Source organism: Pseudonaja textilis, chromosome 14 (genome assembly GCF_049901715.1).
Source record: "Pseudonaja textilis isolate UNSWEBS1 chromosome 14, rPseTex1.2, whole genome shotgun sequence".
Classification (NCBI taxonomy): domain Eukaryota; kingdom Metazoa; phylum Chordata; class Lepidosauria; order Squamata; family Elapidae; genus Pseudonaja; species Pseudonaja textilis.
Window position 1 is genome coordinate 1,487,702 of NC_142003.1, and position 24,372 is coordinate 1,512,073.

Consider the following 24,372-nt stretch of genomic DNA (forward strand, 5'->3'; position numbering starts at 1 on the left):
TTCATTTTGAAGGCCGCGTCATCTCCATCTGCCCAAAAAAACCTTCATTACAGCATACCAAGGGTGGTGCAAAAATAGTTTATTACGATATAATTTTATGTATAGTTAAGTAATTATATTTACAAAATCATCAGCTACATCCATGGGAACCCTAGCATGTCACACAAGGTTTGTAAGGAATAAATACTGTGACCAAAGTGGTGCTTCTACCCGCTGAAGGGGGAACTGGCTCCCTTAAAAGCATGAAAAGACGCCATTCAGAATCTCACTAGATCCAAAACACATTCGTTGAGAAAAAGAGAAGATTCGTTCTCTGCTGGGACTTCCACCAGTCCTCTTTGCTGGAGTGGACAGCTAATTCACAGGGTCCACCTGGTCTCCAATTGGGCTCACCTTCTTACACCCTAAATTTTGCTGGAAGGTTTGGATTATAGCAGCGTTTCTCAACTGTGGTAACTTTTAAGATGGGTGGACCGACTCCTAGAATTCTTAGCAAGGTTGAGAAAGACTGAATTAATGATTCCTACACTCAGTTCTCAGAAGCCCTGGTGATCCAATCAGGTCAATTTGGCGATGAAACTCACACGGGACTTAAGGCAGACACAGACACGGTGACCTCAAGACACTTTTCTGAAGTAAGGCGCTCATGAGTAGCCCCTGACGTCCTTGTGCACAGCCTCCCACGCCCTCTCCTCCAGCCACAAGTTCATGGGGTAGGAACTGGTTGGCAGCTCAGCGACCGAGCTAGACATTTATATATGGTTGTTTCTTACACTGAAAGTAGCGGTGGTGTTACTCCATTGAAAGGGAAATGGCACCTAATTCTCACCACCCAGATGGACCTCCACTGTTAACAGCAAGTCGTATTGACTGATGTGGAGTTATGGCATAGCTAATTCTATGGCAAACCCAAGATTTTTCCCTTAGGTACTTTAGGAATATTTCACGGCTCTTGCGGTCAGTCATGGGCTCACATTCTATCAGCAAGGGTATATTTTTTTCCCTCTGAGGCTCCATTGTGGTGTATGATAGCACAACTTTAAAGGCAGCTATCAAAACTACAGCAGCTGCGTTCTGCCATGCTGTGACCACAGTATAGAATAGCATAATTCAAATTTATGGACGGTGAGAGGCAGCATTACTTAATTTCTTTGGAAAACCGCTTGGTTTAAATCTGCTACAGGGTGAACGTGCGAGAATGTGGTGTATCTTTGATGACTTAAGAGACGCTACTATCACCATTGCTCAGTGAACATGCAGTGAATCTTCAATTTATTGGACCTGTTGATCAGCTTTCGAATGCACCAGACAAAAAAATCCATCGGCCGCTCTAGGTATACATACAATCCTATTCATTATTTAATGGACATTCAGGTCTAACAAATGCCTTTCCTACGAGTCCATTAAACTGAGTTTACTGCAACATAACTGCATAGCCCGGGCTATTTGCGTCGCTGTCTGTTACAAGCTTGCTGAGGTGAACGAGGAAGAAAACTACTGTATAGCCATTAAGTTTTAAAACACTGTACATATTTTTCTTTGGAGAGGCATTTCCAAAACTAAAAAGGATCAGAGAAATTTAAAAATATATTTATAGCATTCAAACAAACCAACCAACATTCTGTAAGGGAACAAAGCAGGATTTCGGTTACACTAATTTCCTTTTCCCAAATCCAAAGGAAATCTGTATTAGAACAAGATTAAAAAAGAAAGTCATCCCATAAAACCCTCCGCGAGTTTTTGCATAATAAATATTTACATGGCGTGCTTTGAATACTATACAGGTCTTAAATTATTTTTAGAGAATAACAAAGCTTTAAAAAAATGGGGGGGAGGGGGGGGAATACAAAGGAAAGAGAAGCGTGCGTGTGCTCAAAGTGTTCACAACAAAGTACTGCCTATGAAATGGAGAAAAAAAAAAGTCCAGTGGGATTCTAATCAAGTATATTGTCATTACAAAAAGCAACGTTTCCCCCGCCCCCCAAAACACCACACAGGGCTGCTTGAAGGCAGCCTCTGTCATAGGAAAAACAGCCTGCTCGGATCAGCACAAGTGGTCCTCCTTTTATTTCTTAGCAGGACAAAAGGAAAGCAAAATGTCGTTAAGAAAAGACAAAAGAGTCCTGCTTTGAAACAAGGGAAGAAGAAGAAAAAAGTGTCAAGATCGGCCGTGGACAACATCCCCAAAGCTGTATTTCCGGTGTGTTTGCACGGTGGTACATCCAACCAGTGCCAAACCTCCCATCAAGAATACACATTTCAACCCCCAAAGGACAGAACTGGATGAAAAGGCAGCAACCTCCCTCCAAACACGCCTTTTTAAGAGCCGTGAAAGAAATATGGCTCTTTCCCAAACACCCCACTGGCTTGGTTGCGTAGGGACAGCCCCCTTTCGCTCGCAGCAGTAAAGTCAAGTTTTGTGTGAATGGAGGTGGGGTGGCCCTGCCCGGCTTTCAAACATGTCTGAAGGGTCCATCTCGGAATTGGGACGTTCTTGAGAAAGGGACGGGATGAGCTGCAGGGGTTTTTCCCCAGAGACCCTTGGTTTGTCTGCCGACAGACAGCTATCGAGTTGCAGGAAGATCGCGCAAGGAAAATTAAATTCTTCTGCCCTGATGTTTCCCACTTGGCAACTTTGAAGTTGTCCTGGATTCCAACTCCCAGAACCCCCCAGCCAGCACAGCATAGAATTCTCAGAGTTGAACTCCAGATATTTTCAAAACGCCAAGGGTGAGAAGCCCTGTTCTCCGGACATCTGTGTGAAGGAGAGAGGAAAACTGAGGCCTGCAAGACCATTTCGGAGGCAGATGCCACCACCGCCTTCTCCTTCAGCCACCTGAGATGCCCTCCATATGCCAACGTTCACACACCAATCCTAGCAATTGCTCTGGGGCTGCCATACCGACTTTGAAGCACACTTCTAGACCCTCAACCAACAATTTGCAGGCGGATAGGGAAAACTGCTCAGATTTAGGAGATGTCTTTAAGAAGAAAAGCCTAACCTCTAAAGTCTCCTTCGTCCTAGCCATTCAGGGCAGCTACGTTTTGCAGACTACTACTGTTGTGGCACCAGAAATCCATACATTCTCCTCTATCCAGCTGCCTTTAAGGTAGTGCATACTAAGGTATCCTTTTGCTTCAGGTCTACCTCTAGAGACAGGTGATCCCATAAGGTGTTTTTGCTTTGGAACAACGTATTTCACTGCTAGGTGTCCAAAGATTCTAAAAGCTGCATGCAGAGAAAATGGACCGACCCCAGCTGAGATTAGCAAGACTTCACACAGTTGGGTTTGTCCCCAAAGTTAAAGATGGTTGCAGCAGAAACTCAACCCAGTAAAAGCAAAAACTCCAATCTTGAGGGACCTCAAATTTGTAGAACTGGGCCGGAGCACCCGAATTATCTGCAATGTTGGGAAGACAGAAATGAAGCTTGTTCATAATGCTGATGATCGGTTAATCTTGAAATTTTAAGCACCCACTTCCAAGGTGTTCTGTTCGTTGGGGTTGGCAAAAACATTTTAATCCACCCCAGGGCCTCTCTTCGGGAAAGCTGTGTACTTTCGGGATCCCAGTGCATCAAGAAATATATCACATTTTTGGGGTGGGCCCAAGAAAGTCGTTTAGACCTGCTTCATTTCAAGTGGATAAAAGCACTAAAGGTGCTTTGAGATCATGGTTAATCTGGTCTTTTTTTTAAAGGCCACTTTTAACTGGGCTTAGCTCCCAACCCGTTTTCAGGGTTGTGTTCCTTTGCAATGGAATATCCCTCACACAGGCAGTGCCGAAATTTACAGACGACACCTTTGCTACTGTTGTTAGGTCTGTTAAATCAAATTTCCCAATCCCTTCGCTGCGTGGGAAGCTCCCCTCTCTCACAAGCCCTTTCTTCTTTTTTGTATCACTGTTGCATGGTGAAATTGGGCCCAAACAGATTCTCAAAGACAGATATAACCCATTTTTTCTTTTCTTTAAAAGTCACCTTTAAGAAACGAGGGTGTGCACTTTAGGATAAAACCTGGTTTCTCGGCCCTCATCAGACGAGAGAAATGTCCTGAAATCTCTGGGATGGATGCCCCAAACACACTGAAATTAGGAGAAAAGGTGAACCCAACTGGAAGAGGAGAACGGTTGCGAGCGGTTTTAAGGGCTATGTTTTTCCAAGATCCTGGCTAAGGTGGAATCTGCCACCCCCTTAACCATGGCTCTAAACTGGCTTAGTAAAATAAATTCAGAAGATTGCTAAACTACACAAAAGGACTGAATCTCTGCAAACCACACAATAGATCAAGGACAGCTCAGACTCTTTTCTTTCCCCCTTGTTGTGTTTCCCGACCGTCCAGGGGAGCATTGGGGAGCTTGCTTGGCCAAGCTGAGTTTGTTTCAGAGTGGCTCAATATATGCGCCTAAGTGCTGTGTTACTCTTCAACACTGGTGGAGCTAAGCTGGAGGTGCGTCCTCCCTCCCCCTTTCCCAGGGCCCTGTTGTGATACCAACACATCAGTAAAACAGGGCTAGCTTATAATAGGCTGTTGAGCCTTAATACTGACACTCAAATGTAGTGGATATACACACTAGGAAGGAGATAAATATATTTAAGGGAGGAAAAACATCCATCTCTCCCTGCATTCTTGCCCAAAGTAAGGACTTTTTCATTCAGGACATGTCAAGGAACCTGTTTAATCTGGTATTTCTCAACCTCATCGAGTTTAAGATGCTTGGACTTCTACTCCCAGAATTCCCCATGCTGGCTGGGGAATTCTGGGAGCAGAAGTCCATGTATCTTAAACTGGCTAAGACTGAGAAACAATGATTTCATCCCTTTGGTGACAGACAGAAAAAAAATGTCTGGAATTGCTCGGTCTGTTCATCTGTGGAGCGGCTCTAGAAAAAATCCTGCCTCCTGGCCAAGCGAAGCGAAGTCATAAGAAAAGATGGGAGTCGGGGGAGAAGAAGGATGCTCATGTCGGGATGCGTCAAGAAAGGCGGTGCACGTGGCCAAGCCGGAAACGAAGGAGAACATTAGTCTTTCTTCAACTCCTTGGATTCGAAGAGCTTCAGGCGCTCCTGCACCGTCAGGCCTTCCTTCAGACTCTGGAGGGGAGAGAGAAGGGAAAAAAAAAGCAAACCATGAAAGTCCGCTCTGGTGGAATGGACCAAATCCAACATGGAAATGTTCAGGCAGAGGAGATAAAATAGCGAGAGACAAATCCTCAGGTTTACCATCATGCGGAAGAAAGAAAAAGCATCATTATGGAGAAGGGTTACTGGAGAATCGGTACCCGATTGGAGGAAGCGCGAGGTGACCACAGGCGCAGCTAACTGGAGGGACCGCCTAGAGATTCTCTGAAGTATCTCCAGATGCCTTCAGCAACACAAGACCTACAAAGTTGTCCTTTCCCTAGAACGTATTTGCTCCAAGACCATTTCCTAATGTCACTATGGGGCAATACATTAACACCTCATAAAAGATGCCGTCTCTGGTAGAACTGGGGTTACAGAAGGAAGATCTAGATTTTTTTTACCCCTGGCTTCTTAACTGGTGGGAAGAGCAGAATGTCACACCTCTGTTATGAATCAGAGAAGAGCAGGATTTGATTGCACGAGGTCAAAACAAAGCATTCCAATTCTATGTGTCAATGAAGACAGAGAAAAATTAGAAAAAAAAAACTATATAGATGGTTTTTCTTCAAGTTTTCCCCATTTCTTGCACCTTTTTCTTGCTTGCTTTTTTTCTTCCTTACTTCGTATTAGTTGGTGTTATTAGTTTAATTATATATAAAATTTTATATTGTATTAAATATATGAACACACACACACACACCAATATAGATGCAAATGATTTGGGCCACCATATCTAATGGGTGAAATAACTTCTAACTGCAAAACACTACCAATAGCAACAGCATTAGCAGTTACACTTATATACCGCTTCACAGTGCTTTACAGCCCTCTCTGATTGGTTTACAGAGTCAGCCTCTTGCCCCCAACAATCCGGGTCCTCCTTTTACCGACCTCGGAAGGATGGAAGGCTGAGTCGACCTTGAGTCGGTCAGGATCGAATTGCTGGCAGTAAACAGAGTTGCCTGCAATACTGCCTTCTAACCACAGTGCCACCAAACTGTCTTATTAGTTGAGATGAACCAGCATCCAAAACTAGGGACCTCAGCACATGATCCTTCCCTTGTAAATGCGTGCCTCCTGAAGAGTGGTCAGCAGAAGCATGCACAGTCAATCCAACATGCAGGCATCTCCTCATGCTCCACAGAGCTCCCCATGGGTCAGCCGAGATGGCAAGGAAAACTTGTGATGGATGTCAGCGAAGACAGGATGAGACAGAAGGGTGGATGCAGCCACTGATCGGGCGTGATGAGTCTACCCCACCCAAGCCCCATGGCTTCTGGGGAGTGGGGTGGTGGGTGGCGGAAAGAACCTTATTAGCTATGGAAACATCAGTAGAACATGCATTTAAGTGCACTGCAACCTCCAGAAGCAGCATCGTTTGAACCGGTGGGGTGGTTGGATTACCTACATGGCAGGGACCCTGGAACCTGCTGCATTTCTCAGTTATCCCATGAAGCCTGCTCAATTACGGACTGTTCTCCGAAGCGAAGACAAAGAACAAAAAAAAGAAAGACAAATGGCTCCATAAATTAACAAAACCATTTAAAAAAAAATCCCTCATAATAATTAAAAATACAGATCCGTCATAAAGAGACGCTGCACCAGAAGGAAATTAAACTAGGTCTTCCGGTGCAAGAAGAAGTGGCACACAGAGAATGGCGCAGGATATCATCCAAACTAATGTGAACTTAATAAATGATAGAATTTTGCTAGGGTTCAGAAGCTTACAAAGAGGGAGGTTTTAACTCAGGGCTGGCTTTCTTTTCCTAATGCCACATGTGTGCCAACATGCAAGGAGAGACGAGTGGACCAGAATGGGCTAAGGAACTAAAGGATGAAGAGGTCTCCTCTTGTGGACTATTGGAAACTATGTTCCCTTAAAGCAATGTTTGTCAAACTTGCCAACTTTAAGACAAGTGACTTTCACATGGCTGTCTGGGGAATTCTGGGAGTTGAAGTCCACATGTCTTAAGGTTGCACATTTTGAGAAACGATGTCCTAAGATCTCATGCTTTAAATGTACTGCTTATAATTCAAAGCACCAAAGAATGAACGTTCTCCTTATCTACATGTTCTCATCACGCTTATGAAAGAGAATGGCTTCTGCTTTCTTCTGGGTTGGCTTCTCAGGTGGATCCCTCCATCCAAGTATTCTCCAGGGCCTTCCCAGTTTAGCCCACAGCTAAGTTTGGTTGGATGTTGCTACCTGGTGCAGAATCACCCATCGATAGGACAACTACTAAGATGTTGCACATCTAACCATGTTTTCCAGGGAAAATGGAAAGACCACATCAACTCACCTTTGACCTGATATTTCTTAGTTGCCGGCCAATGCTGGTCCTGTCCTTCTTCAAGAAATCAGGATTGCTTTTTGATTTCATAATATCTAGGTAGATAAGAAAGAAGGGAAGTCAATATAGTTCTTTTGAAAACCGGCAGGTCATAGTTTTCCAAACAGAGTTAAAAGAAAGTCACTATCTGAGCTTCTTTTTCCTCAAGGCAACAACACTCCAAAATACATATCCCTCCCTCAAGAAATCCAATTTTACCACTAATTCTAACGCCAGGTTCCTTCAACCCACCAAGTCCAACTCAAGTAGATATCTAAGAGTGGTCTTTGCAACAATGAATGTGCACCAACTTTTTTTTCCAGGAAAACGCGCCCAAGATCATCGGATCCCACCCATCCTTTGATTCAGCAACCTGAAACATAAAATGACGAAGCAGCGAACCTACCGTATCCGGACACGGTGCTGCTCTCGGGAGATTTTTCCCCCAGGGCTTCGGTGGCTGCCTTCAGCTGTTCTTTCAATCTGCTGATGTCGCAGTCTGCCTTGGCTTTGACGATGCTGAGCTCCGTGTAGATGTCCTTGTATTTATCACTGGCATATTTTTTATCCTGGAGAAAAAAAGACAAAAGACAACAGGAGTTGAGATCTTTCGGTTTCCTTGGGCCACCCAAGAGACAACTAGGATTACTAGTAACTTCAACTGCCATTAGCTCAATGTGTTTATCACTTTTCCCAAGATCTCACTAAAACAGGGGTCTCCAACCTTGGCAACTTTTAAGACTTTAAGCTTTTCTGGCTGAGGAATTCTGGGAGTTGAAGTCCACAAGTTGCCAAGGTTGGAGACCCCTGCACTAAAACAAATAGTTTGTTCGTCATCTCCACTAAAATTCTCAAGGTGTCCCTTTGTTGCCTAGTTCTTCTTCATCCTCCGGATTCCTCCCATCTCAGGCCATCCCCTGAAGCAGCAGTCCAACCTTGGCGACTTGGAATTGACTTCAATTCCCAGAATTCCCCAGCCAGCCATGTTAGCTGGGGAATTCTGGGAGCTGAAGTCCATCTATCTAAAAGTTGCCAAGGTTGGACATTCCTGACCTAAAACAAACTTCTAAAGATGACTGCTCTGCCTAGCTCAAAGTGTACAAACGAGGAGGTTTAAATCACTTGTTCACAGCCTCAAGGTGATGCCCGCTTCTCAATTCTTCTTACCCTCAGTGCTGTTTGCAATTCATCTTTCAAAGAGCTGATCTCTTGCTTCAAGTACTGGATTTCTGATTCCTTAACTCTCAACAGGACCTGCAAGGAAGAAAGCCAAGGAGATACACCTTTTAGAAAACGAATATCAAAATAAAATATAAAGATGGGAGAGAGGGACGGAGGAAAGGATTTTAAAACAAAGGGAAAAAAAGAAAGAGAGAAAAGAGGAATGGAGAGAAGGAAGGAAGGAAGGAAGGAAGGAAGGAAGGAAGGAAGGAAGGAAGGAAGGGATTTCTGAGCTTTTCAACAATTACAAACAAGCTCACCTCTAACTCATAGGCATCCTTGCCTTGGGTGAGAGGAGAGGCGGCCATTTCCATGCCACCCTCCCCAGTTAGCAATGTCCGTAGTCGAGTGATCTCTGCAGCCAGACGGTTGTTTAGCTCCTACAAGGAAATCACAAATGCAGGATTGTTCAGAATAAATATAATTCTATTTATAGAATTATAGCACACCACCATTCTATCGTCCGATACAGGAAACCTTCACATCAATTTTTGCAGAACACAGGAATCTGTCACTTTATCGTGCATGCAGAGTGAATCAATGTGTATATCATCACATCCCCAAAAAAAAAACAAACAGGACCTCTTGAGCATGGCAAACTGGGGAATTCTGGGAGTTGCAGGTCCGCTCAAAGTGGCTCAAAGTGTTTGAAAAACCCCGCTCAAGAGCCCGACTGTGTCAGACCGCAGGAAGGCTTCACCTGATTGTGCGCGTTGAGTTCCTGGTTCTCCCTCTGGCATTGCCGGAGGGCCTGCCTCTCCGCCTCCAAAGCCTGGGCCAGGTGAGCGTTTTCCAAGCACTTCTGCGAATATTGTTCGGAAAGGACTTCCAGTTCCCGCTGGACAGATTGCAACTCCTCCCTGAGGGCAGGACAAAGGAGGAAGTGGGTTGGACTTTGAAGGGCCATTCAGGAACCACCTTGGCAGGTGAGGAAGAAGGAGGAGGAGGAGGAGGAGGAGGAGGCAGAAACCGCACCCGTGTGATGTGAGAAGATGAGAACTTTCAAGTTCTGATTCCTCCTAGATCTTCCAGGGACCTATTGCCTTCACTCAGCCCTTAAAAACAAAATCTTTCCCAATCCAAGCATGCTTGTTTTCGATCACAAGCAAAACCCAAAATCATTTCTCCCTTCCAAAAATGTAGACCAAATAGCTTTTAGTGGCCTGAGTTAAAGTCTGTCTGAAATCAATCTTTCTTTCTTTCTTTCTTTCTTTCTTTCTTTCTTTCTTTCTTTCTTTCTTTCTTTCTTTCTTTCTTTCTTTCTTTTTTTTTTCATTCCTTCCTTCCTTTTCTTTATCTTTCTCTCTCTTTTCATCTCTCTCTCTTTCTAAATGGATGAAGAGAGTAGAAAACTGGGACAGTCATATGTGTAAGACCTGCCCCCTTGAGAAAAGCCTTAAGTGATTTTTCCCAAAAATTATCTGCAAAGTTCTAAAAACTGAGCTTGGTCCAAATCAGACATGAGGATTTCATTTCTGCTAAAGCACAAATCTATAAATTCAGTTTAGGTCATTTTTTGGGTGCATCTGCAAGAATAAATCTGTTTATTACCCTTCCGTGACCTCCTCAAAATAAATTATGTGTGTGTGTGTGTGTTTGTGTGCGCATGCACACACACATATTTGCAGAAAATATGTTACAGCCAAAGGCTTATGGAGCAGCTCATAAATAAAAACAAAATGTACTACAGATAGAAGAATGTTGGAGTCTAAGAAACGGAGAAGATAAATGAGGCATTAGCAGTTCGTATGGACAGCGATGCTCCCTACCTGGATAGCTGTAGAAGACAGGGAAAATTAAATGGAGTTGGTGTTTTGTGTGTGCATGGGAGTGTGTTTGCGTGCTCAGATAATAATCATAGGGTGCAGACAAACTCAGAAACAGCCCAAATGCCAGCCAAGCACAACGGAACCCAACTGATGTGGCCCCAGACAGCAAAACACACGGGACAAGAGCATCTCTTACAAGTATTGTCTCTGCAAGGCTTCAATGTCTGAATTGATGCTGCTAATTTGGGAGCGGTGGGTTTTTTCCAGCTCCCGTTCAAGTTCTTCCCGGTGAGCGTTCTTCATGGCTTCGATGGCTGGAAAGGAAAAGAAAGGAGGGATTACAGGAAATCCTTGATTTATAACCGCAAGGGAGCCCAGAATTATGGTTCTTAAATTATTGCAGTGGTAAGTCGGGGCACCATGAGGCCGGATCAGATTTTAAGGCGTTGTGTATTTTTTTGCAGCTGTCATTAAGTGAACACCGTGGCCTTGTTTTTGCCAGAAATTGGAAGTAAACACTGGAAACCAGCAAATCATGGCCACAGAGTGTGTGTGTGTGTGTATTTGTCTGTGTGTGTCTGTCATAACTCTGAAAAGGGGTCATATGTAGCTCTGGGGAAGTCCATCATAACTCTGAGCAGTGGTTAAGCAACTGGTAGTTAAGCTGAGGACTACCGACATGCAGTTGTCGGAAAAACACACCTGCCTTCTCTTCTTCCCTTGGACCTACCGGAGATCGTGGCGGCCGTTTCCTCGGCCAGCAAACGGTCTTTCTCCTCTCTCAGCTTCTCCAGTTCTCGGTGATGCTGCCTCTGCAAGTCCTCGATCTTCTTCTGGTGGGTCTCTTCCATGGCTGCAAACCCCCGTTCACATGTTGCCTTCAAGAAAGCCAGAAAGGAGGATTGCATTGGCACAGTTGCCCCAGCCCATTAAAACACACACACACACACACACACACACACAACTTCTTCCCGTAACGATATAGGCAGGGTCTGGAGAAGAAAAGGGGCCAACGAGAAGACTCGTCCCTGAAGGAACAACCTTGTAGTGAAAGACAGACCAGTTCCTAGCTAGGTTAGAACATCTAGCATTCTCCACCACCACTACCAATCTTTACCATAATGGAAGAAGCACTGCAAAAGCTTTAAGGAAGTATTATTTTAGGATCCCTTGTAAAGGTTCTAAAAGGAGGTGGGCATTCAAACTTGGGGAGGGAAAACCCCCCCCACTGTTGCAGGGACTAACAATTCTAATCCTAGCTTGCAAGCTCTACTCAGTCCTTTTTCCTCCCTTGTCTATCAGGAGTAGGACTTCACATGAGTAAAGATTCCCTAAACCATACCTGTCCCAATAGCAATAGCACTTAGACTTATATACCGCTTTATAGTCCTTTTACGGCCCTCTCTAAGCAGTTTACAGAGTCATCCTCTTGCCCCCAACAATCTGGGTCCTCGTTTTACCGACCTCGGAAGGATGGAAGGCTGAGTCAACCTTGAGCTGGTCAGGATTGAACTCCTGGCCGTGGGCAGAGTCAGCCTGCAGTGCTGCTTTCTAAACACCGGGCCACCACAGCTCCTAATGCTACTTTTTATTCATAACCAGGAATCCACCACAGCCCATTGTTCAACCTATGTGTGGTGTGAATAACAAAGAGCCTCGCTTCCCAAGGCTAGGCTGCTGTGTTGTAATTATGAAAGGGGGAAAACGACAAGTGATCTCTTTAGGGTGTGTAAATTACTGCAAATCGGAGGAATGTCGCCATGTTCCACCTCTTTACACCCGAGTGAGTTTGCAAGGAGGGAACATTATAAGAGCATGTTTCTCAAATGAGAATCCTTACTGGGAAATCGGCTCTTTTTCCTAATTTGATGGGCAATGAATGGATGTAGTGGGGGAGATTTTAAGCAGAAGCAACGATGCTGATCCAGTTAGATGTTTTTAGACATGGTGAGTAAATGGTGAGGAACAACAAGCACCCTGTTCCATGGTGAAAGGGGAAAAAAAGACAAGGGGCTTCTTTAGGGCGTGCAATTATTACAAATGAGAGAAAGGTTACCCAGGTCCCATCTCTTTCCTCACCGTCTAACGGAGGGAGGGGGAGATAGGGCAGATTTTCTAGGGGCAGGAAACCCCTGCCCACCCCCATTAGGAAGATCAAGTCACCAGGCGGTCCAACTGAATCAAAGGAGATCTTCTGAAGGTTGGAGGGCAGCGTGACAGGAAAGCTCCAGTTTAAGGTAACACCCACCCAACCTTTTCACTTCAGCCAAATGGAGTCTAGAGTCTTAACTCTCCTAGGAGATCCGGCTGGGGAAGATCAGACTGATATTCAGAGGAATCTGCAGTTGTACAGCCCCTCTACTGCGGGGGCCGTGTACGCTAGGTCAGCTCAAGGGAGCAACCAGGAGGAGACTGAATGCTTCATCCAGGCCCCCTCCTGGACTGGATCTCTCTGACTGCACAAGAGCTACAGAGAGTTACAGCGATCCATCAAGACCTAGTTTATGTACTAGTTTATCTGGTTTACTATCTGTGACCCTCAATTTGGTGGGTGTTATCTTCTTAAACTGGAGCTTTCCTGGCACGCTGCCTTCCAGCCCTCTTAATCTTCAGAAGGTCTCCTTTGATTAAGTTGGACCTCCCGGTGACTTGAACTTCATAATGTCGAGAAAATGATGTCAGCACTGGGAAAAAAAATGGCCAGTTTGTTCCCTAAAGGTCAAGGGATTTGCCTAATCCCAAGGACTCGCATTCTAGTTTAAGTGCGTCCAAGGCCCTAGGAGGCTAAACTGATGCCACGGTTGGTATTTTAAAAATGCGAAACGCCTTGAGAAAGCGTCTACCGCTGGATTCTACCCGCAGCCCAGCTGGTTAATCAGCATGCTTGCTCTTAACAAGGGAGGGGAGGGAGGTCAGACTACATGACCGTGAGGTAGCAAGATTAAGACGAACAAACAAAGACCTTAAGGTTCTCAAAGTCCTTCTGGTATTTCTCCCTCAAGGTGGGCGCGTTCCCTTCCAGCTGCTTGTTCTCCAGCTCATCTCTCATGACATTCATCTGGGATTCCAGTTCTTGAATCCGCTCTCTCAATCCGTGGAGGGCATTGGGATCATTCCCCAAGCCCTGGATCCTGTTGTCGTGTTGGTCTTCTCCGGGGGCTTCTGCGCTGGAGATGATCCTGGCCGTGGCTTCAGGAGGCTTCTTCTGATACTTCTCCAGCGATTCTTCCAAGCTCTTGAGATTCTGGTTGTAGCGTTCCTGCAAGATCTGCAGTTCCTCATCGTGGAGGACCTGGATTTCTTTCATCTTGACCTGGAACTTTTCTTCTAAGCTTTGCATCTGCTCCAGATGGTATCTCTCCAGGTTCTCCTTATCTTGCACGAAGGCCTCCAGCTGGTGGCTCCCCTCAATTCGTTCCACCTGCAAGGTGTCCTCGGTCCTATGGAGCTGCTCAACCACCTTCTGCATCTCCTTGTCATATTGGCTCTGAAGTTCGGCTATTTTTTGGCTCTGCTTATGTTCCTCCTCTTCCAGGAGCCTCCGCTGGTTGTCCAACTGCTCCACCTTGGCTCTGAGGTCTTCGTTCTCTCTTTTGAGCATGGCAATCATATCGGCAAACTCGTTCTGCTGTTTCTGCAGCAACAGTTCATACTCTTCTCTGAGGACCGTGACTGCCTGTATGCGCTCCTGGCACAAGGCGTCCATGTTTTGCAGAGACTCTTTGTACACCTTGGCTTCCTTTGTGTACTCCAGCCTTGCTCTGAAGGCCCCGTAACACACCTGGGCCTGAATAATCGCATCCTGAACGAGCAGAGAAGAGTAGCGTTCAAGATCCCCCATGCACATCTCGTAAGGAGGACTGCGGGAGATTTTGAGGAGCTTCTGACAATCTTTTAAGGCGTCGTCAGGGGACATGGAGAGAAGGGCAGCCGCAATCTCTTTCAGAACGTTGGCTTTGTCTTTGAGCTGCTGAGCCAGATCATCCTGGACAGCTGCCAGGGCTTGACTGCTGAGATCCTGTATGCTCTGAGCTTCCAAAATGCGGTCCTGAAGGCTGACGTGCCAGGTCGTTCGGGATGCTTCCGAAATGCCTTCTTGGATCTCAAGAGCTTTGGAGATCTGGTGCATGATGCCATCAAATTCGGGAGACTTGTAGGCTTTAATGATTTCTTCCAACATGCACTTATGCTGCTGGAGGGCTGTTTTGGCGTTGTGGAGGTCTTCTTCCATGGCTTTTAATCTCTGATGGAAGGATTCTCTCATTTTCTGAGCCACGAAACCCAGTTCGGCTTTAACCAGCGTGCTGTCAGTAACCGACTGGATGAGATACGGAGGAAAGTCCAAGGTCTCCATCTTGCCTTCCTCCCCTTCTTCTTTGACCCTCAAGTGCTTTCTCAATTCTTCTACCTGTCTCCAGAACTCATCTTCCAACAACAGCTTCTTAGACAAGACGTCAGCCAAAGCCACAGCAGTATGGGAGATATTTGAAGGCTCCAATAAGACTGTCTCCAGAGTGGCATGAATCTCTCCAAGAGCTACTGAGATCTTTGAAGAGGCATCTGTCAGAGACTCTGCTATCTGGTTGATTAAACAAGCTTCAAAAGCCACCCTCCTGGACAGCAACTTCAGCTGTTCTTCTACAGAAAATTCCAGCTGTTGGTTCCCTTGGGGAGAAGAAGCGTTGTTCTCATCCCAGCAGATGTCTGTAGCCTGCAAAGCTTGGACTGCCAGATGTTCCCCTGGTTGGTGTTCAGCAGGGGGAAGTGCCTTTTGCAACATCTGGATTGCATCCATTAAAGTGCTTTCAATGCTGGACAGAGCATCCAAGAACATCTCTCCCTCTTTTCCTTTATCAGAGGTGCCCACACGTTTTAGTTCTTCTCTGCGCTGATTTAGGCACATTAATGCTCGGCTGGTCTTTTCATGGAGCTTGCCCAGCTCATGGATGTGGTTCTCATTCAGCTTGAGTTTTTCTTCCTTCTCGCTCTCTACCTGGGACACCAACTCTCTAATTTGAGCCAAGCTGTCTTGAAGCTGTTCTCTAAGCTGAGCTTCGATGCCAGACCACTGGTGGTGAAGGACCATGAGGGCGTCTTGATTTTGGCCCTGTTGACTTTCAAGTTTCATGGTTACATCTTTGAGCTTTTCTTCGGTGATGTAAAGTTTGGTTTCTAGGGAGTGAATGATAGATAAGTAGGTCTCAGAATCACCCGAGGCTGGGTAACAAAAAGCCGGTTCAGAAGTCATGCTTTCTTCCGAAAGGGACCGTTCCTGGCTTGTGTCAGAGGAAGTGCTGCTGACCCACATCTTCTCTGATCCATCAGGATGGATATATTTTTGGCACTGGATGTTGGAGAAACGTATCCGTTGTCTTTTGGCTCCTGGTATTTCCGCATCAAGTTTCGTTGAATCTTTCTGACCCATCTCTATTTCTGGAAGATCTGCCGACTTCGATGGAGAAGAACGTTCTTCAATGCTCACCACAGTAGGTCCACAGATTTGGCTCTGGATGCTACTGGGCCCTTCATGACTATCCTCAATCAGCATGCATCCCAGATCTGGGAGTCTTCTCCCTTGCTTTGGGGAATATTGTGCTGGATCTTCAACCTGGCCAATACCAGTTGCGTTTGTTGCAACCTTCAGCACAGAACTTCCTTCAGCCGATGTTTCCAAATCCTCTTCTTTGGCTGGGTAGTCTTCTTTTTCTTCTTGATTGCTACCCACAGTAGTCGGAGGTTCACGGAAGTCCTGCTCCTTTTTCTTCTCCACAAAGCTCAAATGGGTTTCTCTCACTTGTCTCAACTCCTCCTCTTTCTCTTTCAAAATCTGCTGCAAGTTATGGAACTGCTCTGACATCACCTCGTGGGAGTGCTCCAGAGCGTGGTAGCTGCTCTCCTCCAGCTGCAGCTTGGCTTGCAACTTAGCCACTTCGTTATCGGATTCTGCAACTTGGTTCATCAGCTCCTGGAATCGGCATTTAATTTGATCCCTTTCCTCCTCCAGACTCTTGATATGTTCCACCAGCTTCCGGATGCTGGCTTCTTTCATTTCTAGATGATCCTCCAGTTGATGGACCAGTTCGCTGCTTTCAAACTTGGCGCTCAGCTTCTCCTTCAGAAGGATCTCCTTCTGTTGCTCATTGTTCTGAAGCTGGTTCTCGTATTCGCTGGCTTTATCCTCCGCTTCTTTGAGGCTCTGGATCAAGATCTGCTTCTCCCTCTCACAGCTTTCTAGCAACGACTCGTAATTCTTCTGGAGCTTCTTCTCCATCAGCATTCGGGATTGTTCTCCGGCGCTCAGCTGCAGGCTCAGGTCGGCGATGCGATCCTGGAGACGTTGGACTTCTTTCTGGTAGTCTCTCTGCAAAGCCTGTTGCATCTCTAAATCTCTCAGCTCTTGGGTCTTCTCCAGCAGGAGCGCTTCTGCCTTCTTCAGCTTCTGCTCGCTAGCCTTCAGCTGGGAATTCAGGGTCGTTTCACTGTGCTGCCATTCCTCCATCTGCTCCTCGGTCTTCTTCTTCTCGGCCTTCAGGTCGCTCTTCAGCTTGGCCAAGGTCTGCTCCTTGATGGAGAGGTCGGCAGCCGCATTGCTGAGCCTGGCTTGCAAGCTCTGGATCTCCGCTTCATGATGTCGGATGACGTCCTTAGCCTCCCCATAGCTACGTTTGAGCGACTGGATCTGCTGATTGATCATCTCCTGCCGCTGGCATTGGGCTTCCAATTCGCCCTGGAGATCTTTGTTGACTTTATGGAGCCTCTCCCAGGCCCCTGAGGAAGAGGAGGAGGAGGAGGAGGAAGAGGAGGAGGCCACTTCAGTCTTTAAAAGAAAATTAATTGAATAGAAAATTAGTAGCATTCTTGGTGCCCGGTTCTGAGTGTCACATCTCTGGTTAGGTTTAAGGCCACAGAACGCGTTGAATGGCTTTGTTCATTCCCTTTCAGCTCCAATTCGAATTGCTCTCCTGGTTTGTTTCGTTTTTTGGTTTTTCAAAAGCGGCCAGAAACAAACACCCCCCCCCCCCCATTTTTTTGTTTCAAGGGTAACAGGGAGAACATCTTCCAACTTTAACAGACAGCATGGATGATAAAACACCACAACAGGTTGTACACAAAAGACCCTGAAAGAAACAACTTGAATAAACCAAAAGGGAGGGGGGGAAAACAATGGACACCAGGGAAAATAATGGCGTAAAAGACAAGTAAAGGAGAGATTGGAGAGAGAATGAAAACGGAAGGGGTGAGAGGGAGGACCCAACGGTACGCTAGGAATCAGCAAGCAACTTCACAAAGACAAATCTCACCTTTGGGGTTCAAAGCTGAGCTAGAAATGGGAGCCAGAATTGGGCCCTCTCTGTGGAATTCCTCCTAGATCCAGTTGATTCCACCCCCACCCTACTGGTGTTTCGAGGGACCTTGGAGAGGTGGATCCGCACCCAGATCTTTGGGAATGGTGACCGAGCCCCGTTTGATTGTGTGAGTTTGGTGAGTTTTCCTGTCTGGTTTGCTGTCCTTCACTGCTGTTTATTAGGACCTCATTTTATATCCTTTGAATGTTGTCACTTGTGAACCACCCCAAGTTGTTGGGAGTTGGACAGTATGCAAATTTTTAATTAACATTAATAAAACAATCTATTTTGTTCTGGGATTGTGTCTCTGTCAAAGTTCTCTCAAACTTTCAGGACAGGGTGAGCTCTGAGCTGCTCTGCCCGGTGGCAGCTGAGTTGTTTTTCCTGGCACCCAGATTTCAATCTAGTGTTTTTTGCAAATAAACAATAACACCAAACTTCATCTAATACGAACCAGGAAACCCACAAAACCCACACACCTGTCCCTTCCCCTCTTCCCTTTGCTGCAGCTGGCCACAACTGCCCCGCCCAACTCCTTCCTGCCCTAAATTTTAGAGGAATAAAATAGCATTTGATGCTTTACGTTCCTAGAAAAAACAAGGTGGGAATGAAATGTTGATGTTGAGGTTCTAGGTCTACCTAAACTTCGTTCTGCCTGCCATGTCCAGAGAAGTAGGGTGGAAGGACAGAGGTAAGATGAAAACAAAAGGTCCAAAGGAAACAGTCCTTTAAAGAGATGCGAAAGAAAAACATGATTCATGCGCAGAGAAAGAGTGTACAGAGATTCGTGCAATGGTTGGGAAAGAAGGCCACATGGTATGGAGAAGACAACAGACAGGACAAGCCCAGCGTTCAGCCTAATCACCAGCCCTGCCTCGCTGTCCTGGGATGGCTGCAAGGGACAGCCCACAGATGTGACACTCAGATCCATGCTTTCACAGCAGAACAATCCCCCATGCACGGTGCCCTGTCCCCAAGGAAGATTAGTAGAACCAGCTCCCCAAACTTTCCCCCAAAAGGAGCTAGTTGTCTGGCGAGAAGCAAGGGGGAAAAAACCCAGTCATGCGCCATTGTTGTTAAAAATGAAGAGCGCAGTCAGGCTCGAGGCAAGAGAAAGTTGTATTGCGACAGATTCAGTAGGGCTCCAAGTACGACATGCGTGCAACCTGGCTCTAGACAGATCTCAAGGACTCAATGGGAGGAAAACCTGCAACGTGGACACCATGAATTGGGAAAGAGAGAGAGAGAGAAAGAAAGAAAGAAGGCTAAAAACGTATTATTGTGGGTCATCAAGCTCGTCGCAAGCTTCAGATTTGGACTTTGCCTTCTGGATGGCCCAGCAAGCTTTTTTTAAAAAAAAGGAAAAAAGGAGAAATATGCAGCCAATATCACTAGTTTGTCAACAACACAATTCAGGTTTTTGACCAGTGATTTGGGTCTACATTCTAAAAACTTTTAGCGTTTTAAACAAAGGGATTTGGGGCCAGAGGCCATCACGAACCACTCCAAGTTAATGAGATTAGGACTGTTCTGAGCCAGAATTCACAACCCTCCATTTCTAGGGTCGTCCTGCTAAGAGAAGTTTCAACTTTCAGTCGTTTCAGGATGGGGAAAAAAAACCCAAAAAAAGTTAGAAATATTATTATCATTTGACTTGGGGGACACGTCATAAATAGGAGTCAGTTGCCAAGCCTTTGAGTTCTGATCACATGACCACGGGGATGGCTGCAACGGTCGTAAGGTGGGAAAAACGCTCATATGAAATTTTTCAACGGTCACGAAATGAACTGTTGTAAGTCAAAGAGTCCTTGTATTTCACCTCACTGAAGCTTCTGGATGCTGTGGCCATTGTCCCCCAGGACATAACTCAGGACTCTGGCACAACCCGCTCATCACATATACTGTAATGAAAGGGGAGGCCTTGTGAAGAGGGGAAGCCTAAAATCCACTGACCCCGTCACGCCTCGCTCTCAGCAGATAAAAGGCCTGGCCAACGTCCTCTGGAAATCTAGGCCCCTTTGCAAGCATCCCGGACTGAAGCCCCAATGGACAAAGCCCAGCTGACCCCCTGAGGCAGAGCTCCGGGTCTCCTCCTACCTGCAGGACGTAACCTTCCCGAGCACTTTGTTCACGTCCCAAAGCTACTTTGAGCTGGTCTTGTAGGACACGGTTCTGTTCCAAGAGCTCCGAAGCTGCCTTTTGACTCTGTTCCAGCTGAAAGTGAAACAGGGAAGGTGTTAAACAAGGGTGGGGGGGGGTGGGGGGGGGACCCAAAGATCATCAAGTCTAGACCGTGGTTGGAGCCTGTATTTGCAATAAGGAAAACCAACTTGGTCGGACGGCTGCCTGGCCCAAGAGCTTCCAACCTGAACTAAAGTGAACACGTTTCCAAGATGGGAAGTGGGAAGCAGCAGGTCTTCTTGATCTCTTCACAACTGACCATGAGTAGTGACTTTGCCACTAGGGTCTCCAGGGGTCCTTCCTTCCCTCATTCATTCATTCATTCATTCATTCATTCATTCTCCTTCCTTCCTTCCCTCCAGTTTTACTTCCTACCCTCCCTTCAAGTTTTTCTTTTTCCTTCCTTCCACCTCCTTCCTTCCTTCCTTCCCTCATTCATTCATCCATTCTCCTTCCTTCCTTCCCTCCAGTTTTACTTCCTACCCTCCCTTCAAGTTTTTCTTTTTCCTTCCTTCCCCTCCTTCCTTCCTTCCTTCCTTCCTTCCTTCCTTCCTTCCTCATTCATTCATTCATTCATTCATTCATTCATTCTCCTTCCTTCCTTCCCTCCAGTTTTACTTCCTACCCTCCCTTCAAGTTTTTCTTTTTTCCTTCCTTCCACCTCCTTCCTTCCTTCCTTCCCTCATTCATTCATTCATTCTCCTTCCTTCCTTCGCTCCAGTTTTCCTTCCTTCCCTCCCTTCAGTTTTTCTTTTTTCCTTCCTTCCCCCTCCTTCCTTCCTTCCTTCCTTCCCTCATTCATCCATTCATTCATTCATTCTCCTTCCTTCCTTCCCTCCAGTTTTCCTTCCTTCCCTCCCTTCAGTTTTTCTTTTTTCCTTCCTTCCTTTCCTTTCCTTCCCTCCCTCCCTCATTCATTCATTCATTCTCCTTCCTTCCCTCCAGTTTTCCTTCCTTCCCTCCCTTCAGTTTTTCTTTTTTCCTTCCTTCCTTTCCTTTCCTTCCCTCCCTCCCTCATTCATTCATTCATTCATTCATTCATTCTCCTTCCTTCCCTCCAGTTTTCCTTCCTTCCCTCCCTTCAGTTTTTCTTTTTTCCTTCCTTCCCCCTCCTTCCTTCCTTCCTTCCTTCCTTCCCTTCCCTTCCCTTCCCCACATTACCTCCTTTTCCAGCAGCACAGTCAGATGCTGCTTATGGAGTATCTCGCCGTTCTCCTCCGGCTGAGGAAGATGAAGCGGGGCAATAGGGATCTGTTTCTCCTCCCGCAGAGGAGTGGTCTCCACCTGATGCCACCTCTGCTCAATCTCCACATGGACACTTTGAGACTTGGCCTCCATACCGGCAGGCAACCCCGAAAGCCTATCCACCTCCATCCTGGAGAAGTCTTCTGGGCTTCCTCCATCAGTAGCATCCAGGTGTTCAAAGCGCTTCCTTCTCTCCTCTCTTCGGCGGGCACGTTCTCGCTCCAGTTCCCCGGGGTCCGTTTCCGAGGGGCCGGGCTCCTTGGGGAATGAAGCGGAGGTGTCCTTCAGAGTCTCTGCCAAGTTGGCTCTCTCCTGAGCCAGGACTTGCTGGATGGGGCGGAACTCAGCCCAGTCAAAGGTTTTGGAGCGACCTTCTCTTCGGCGTTCCCTGGCTCGACTGCGCTTGTATTCGGGGTCAATCTCGGCCTGCTCCATCTCCTGCTTCTCGCTTGGCTTGGGACAAGTCTCAAAGGAGGTGCCATTTTTGCTCTTCTCCTCGGGCAGGGAGCTGGTAAGAGGGGATTCGAGAGGAGAGGAGAAGAGAAGTTAGACACAGACCCAAATTTTCATCCCTATGTTCTTCTCTGATTACTCCAGGAAGACACCATCAGAGGCCAAAACTACTGGAGGCGTGGAATTTGAGTAGAAACCGAGTTATTCTGGCATCATATTCAAGATAATGTCTATTTTTTGGCTTAAGAAACCCAGAACAGCGTTGACGATGTAAAGATCTGGCTGATTAACCTTCCGACTGATACAGAGTCGGGAGCCTTTCCTTGTCCCTATAATACAATTCATGATTGTACAAAGTTTCCATTCTTCTTCCCAGTCTGCAAGGTGCAAACTTCGAACATTCAACCAGTCCTGGTCACACCCGCTTCACACCTTTGCATCAAAATCGGCTTAAGCCGACTTTGTAAAATTACCTGATGTTTGGAGCCAGAATTGTTTTTTTTTTAAAGTAACAATGCTAAACACAGAACAGACACAAAACAAAGATTTATCTTCAAATGAACAGAAAAGATCACAAAAGCTAAAACAATCTAAAACGTCCTGCGCAAAGTGCTATTGTGTGTTTGGAAACTTGCTTCTGCTTTTTGTGATGGACACCCTATTTTAGCTTCTGTTGGCCTCTCTCCTTTTCCATGTTCCCTGCTCTTCACAAATGTTCCTTAACTATTTTCTCCTCCATTTCTCCCGAAAAGAGCGAGATTTATGCTCATAACAAAGCTGTTGTGAGTTTCAGCATCATTATTCACCAGCATTACAATGAAGACATTCATGAAATCCTTTTTTTTTTCTTTTTGCTGAGCAGGTCAAGAAGAGGCCAGTTTTCCCCAAGAAGACCTTCCCTTGAGACCAGGGCAAGAATTTTCCGTTTCCATTACACCCCACAGAAGAATTGAAGGTCCTCTTCCCTCTAGCTGACTTCAGTTGCTAATAACAGAAGCATGACTTAAAGCACCGAGCGGCATCATAAAAGCATCCTAGGAAATAAAATTGAGGGCGGATTGCAATGTTTTGTCTCTGTCACGAAAGAAGACATCTACCAATAACGGAGCATATTTGTAGCTCAGGGCTGAAACGAGGGGTCCTTGATGCTCTCTGAGCTTGGTGGCTTTTTTGCAGACATTTCATGACCCAACTGGGGAACATCATCCGTGTTAGACGGGGGTGGGTTTTTGCTCTCAGTTTATATTCTAGTGGCTTGCTCTGGGTTGGCCTTAAAAGGTTTTATTTTGGTTGAAATGTTTATTGTTGGCTAGTTTGGCAGTTCCTTGATTGGTGAATTTTTACTTGATTGTTGGTCTGATGTTAATTGTGATGTTCATGTATGTTCATGGGGAGGTGTGGGGGGGAGACCCAAACTTCTCTCAATCAGCAATCAGCACCCAAATGAGCATAAATTAACTTCAAGATAAACATCAGACCAACAATCAAGTAAGCAATGCTCCAATCAAAGAACAAATCAACCATAAACATCCCAATCAAAAAACCTTTAAGACCAGCCCCACCAACACTGACAGGGCAAGCCACTAGAACATAAACTGAGAGTAAGTCCCACTCCTTACTAGCCCTGAGGATGTTACCTAGTTTGGTAATGAAATATCTGCAAGAAAACAACCAAGCTCAGAGAGCACCAAGGCCCCCTCAGAATACATCTAGGAAAATGGGACTCTGTTAAGATATTTAATTTAATCTAGGAAAATGGGACTCTGTTATATTATTTAATGTTAAGATATGTCTGTTAAGATATTTGATTGCTGGAGAAGTGAGGGATTGGACAACAGAGTAAGAACACACAGCTGTAGCTGATTGGTTGAAGAAAGTTGGCCACTTCATGAGGCAATGAAAGCTGTGATTGGTTGCTGTGAGTGTAAAGGGGGAGTTTCCTTGTTTCCCGCCTTTTTCCTCTGTGCGCTCTGTGATTTACCTCACGATGTTCTTGCCGAGTAGATTTACCTGACGATGTTCCTTTTTGCCTATCTTATTTAAAAATACTTATTTATATAAAACTACAAGTTCGTGCCACCATCTCTGACTCCATTTGGACACCTGCTGCACAATTCCCTGACAGACTCCCATTCTGTATTTTTACAAATTTCCCCCTTTCTCGACATTTGCTTTCAACCAGGAAATCTCCACTGCACCAAGAACATCCTTCAAGGACAAACTGGATATATTATCCTACAGAGATACAAACGGCTCAGATTTTGTATTGTTCCTCTCCTCTCCAAAAAGCTTGTGTGTGTGTGTGTGTGTGCATCAAATAGCTTTTTAGTGCATTTCTTCCCAGGCATTTAGCAGTGAAAGGGAAGGGGGGTGGCTACAACATGGCTCCTTCTCCAAGACAAGGACCAGCACAGGACCTAATGCAAGCCGGTGCTCACATCAAGGGAAGCTGCGGTGCTCACTGCCAAGGTGGACGTCCAAACGGAAGGGGAGCGAGACAGACAGGCAAAAACAGGCAAGGGGAAAAAGTTTGGAGGATGCTGGAAACAAAATCTTGTCACACAATGGAAACATGCCAGCCTCCAGCGTGCACATTTGCAGGGTGGACTTAAAATTAAAATAACGTAATAATTTAACTCTAGGGCTGCATTCCCCTAACTTAGCCATGGACTGCTTTTACTATCCCTACTAGCTTGAAAAGATGAG

General features: G+C 45.9%; 1 protein-coding gene across 9 annotated transcripts in view; it reads right to left on the reverse strand.

Moving 5' to 3' along the window:
• Positions 1 to 62: 62 nt before the first annotated feature.
• MPRIP (myosin phosphatase Rho interacting protein) overlaps positions 63 to 24,372 on the reverse strand; it is a 73,083-nt gene continuing 48,773 nt past the window's right edge. For 3 of the 9 annotated variants that reach the window (XM_087912831.1, XM_087912829.1, XM_026704386.2), the window contains exons 14-25: positions 21,130 to 21,721; positions 19,885 to 20,001; positions 13,404 to 17,258; positions 11,172 to 11,319; positions 10,638 to 10,755; positions 9,373 to 9,532; positions 8,933 to 9,052; positions 8,619 to 8,705; positions 7,858 to 8,020; positions 7,422 to 7,507; positions 6,530 to 6,593; positions 1,256 to 5,091 (exon numbers count right to left, since the gene is read on the reverse strand). In XM_087912831.1, the coding sequence (XP_087768957.1) occupies positions 6,561 to 6,593; positions 7,422 to 7,507; positions 7,858 to 8,020; positions 8,619 to 8,705; positions 8,933 to 9,052; positions 9,373 to 9,532; positions 10,638 to 10,755; positions 11,172 to 11,319; positions 13,404 to 17,258; positions 19,885 to 20,001; positions 21,130 to 21,721 (5,479 nt within the window). In that variant the 3' untranslated portion in view covers positions 1,256 to 5,091; positions 6,530 to 6,560. Of the gene's footprint in view, positions 5,092 to 6,529; positions 6,594 to 7,421; positions 7,508 to 7,857; positions 8,021 to 8,618; positions 8,706 to 8,932; positions 9,053 to 9,372; positions 9,533 to 10,637; positions 10,756 to 11,171; positions 11,320 to 13,403; positions 17,259 to 19,884; positions 20,002 to 21,129; positions 21,722 to 24,372 lie in introns of all 9 variants that reach the window. The other 6 variants (XM_087912830.1, XM_087912828.1, XM_026704385.2 and 3 more) reach the window with 4 other exon arrangements.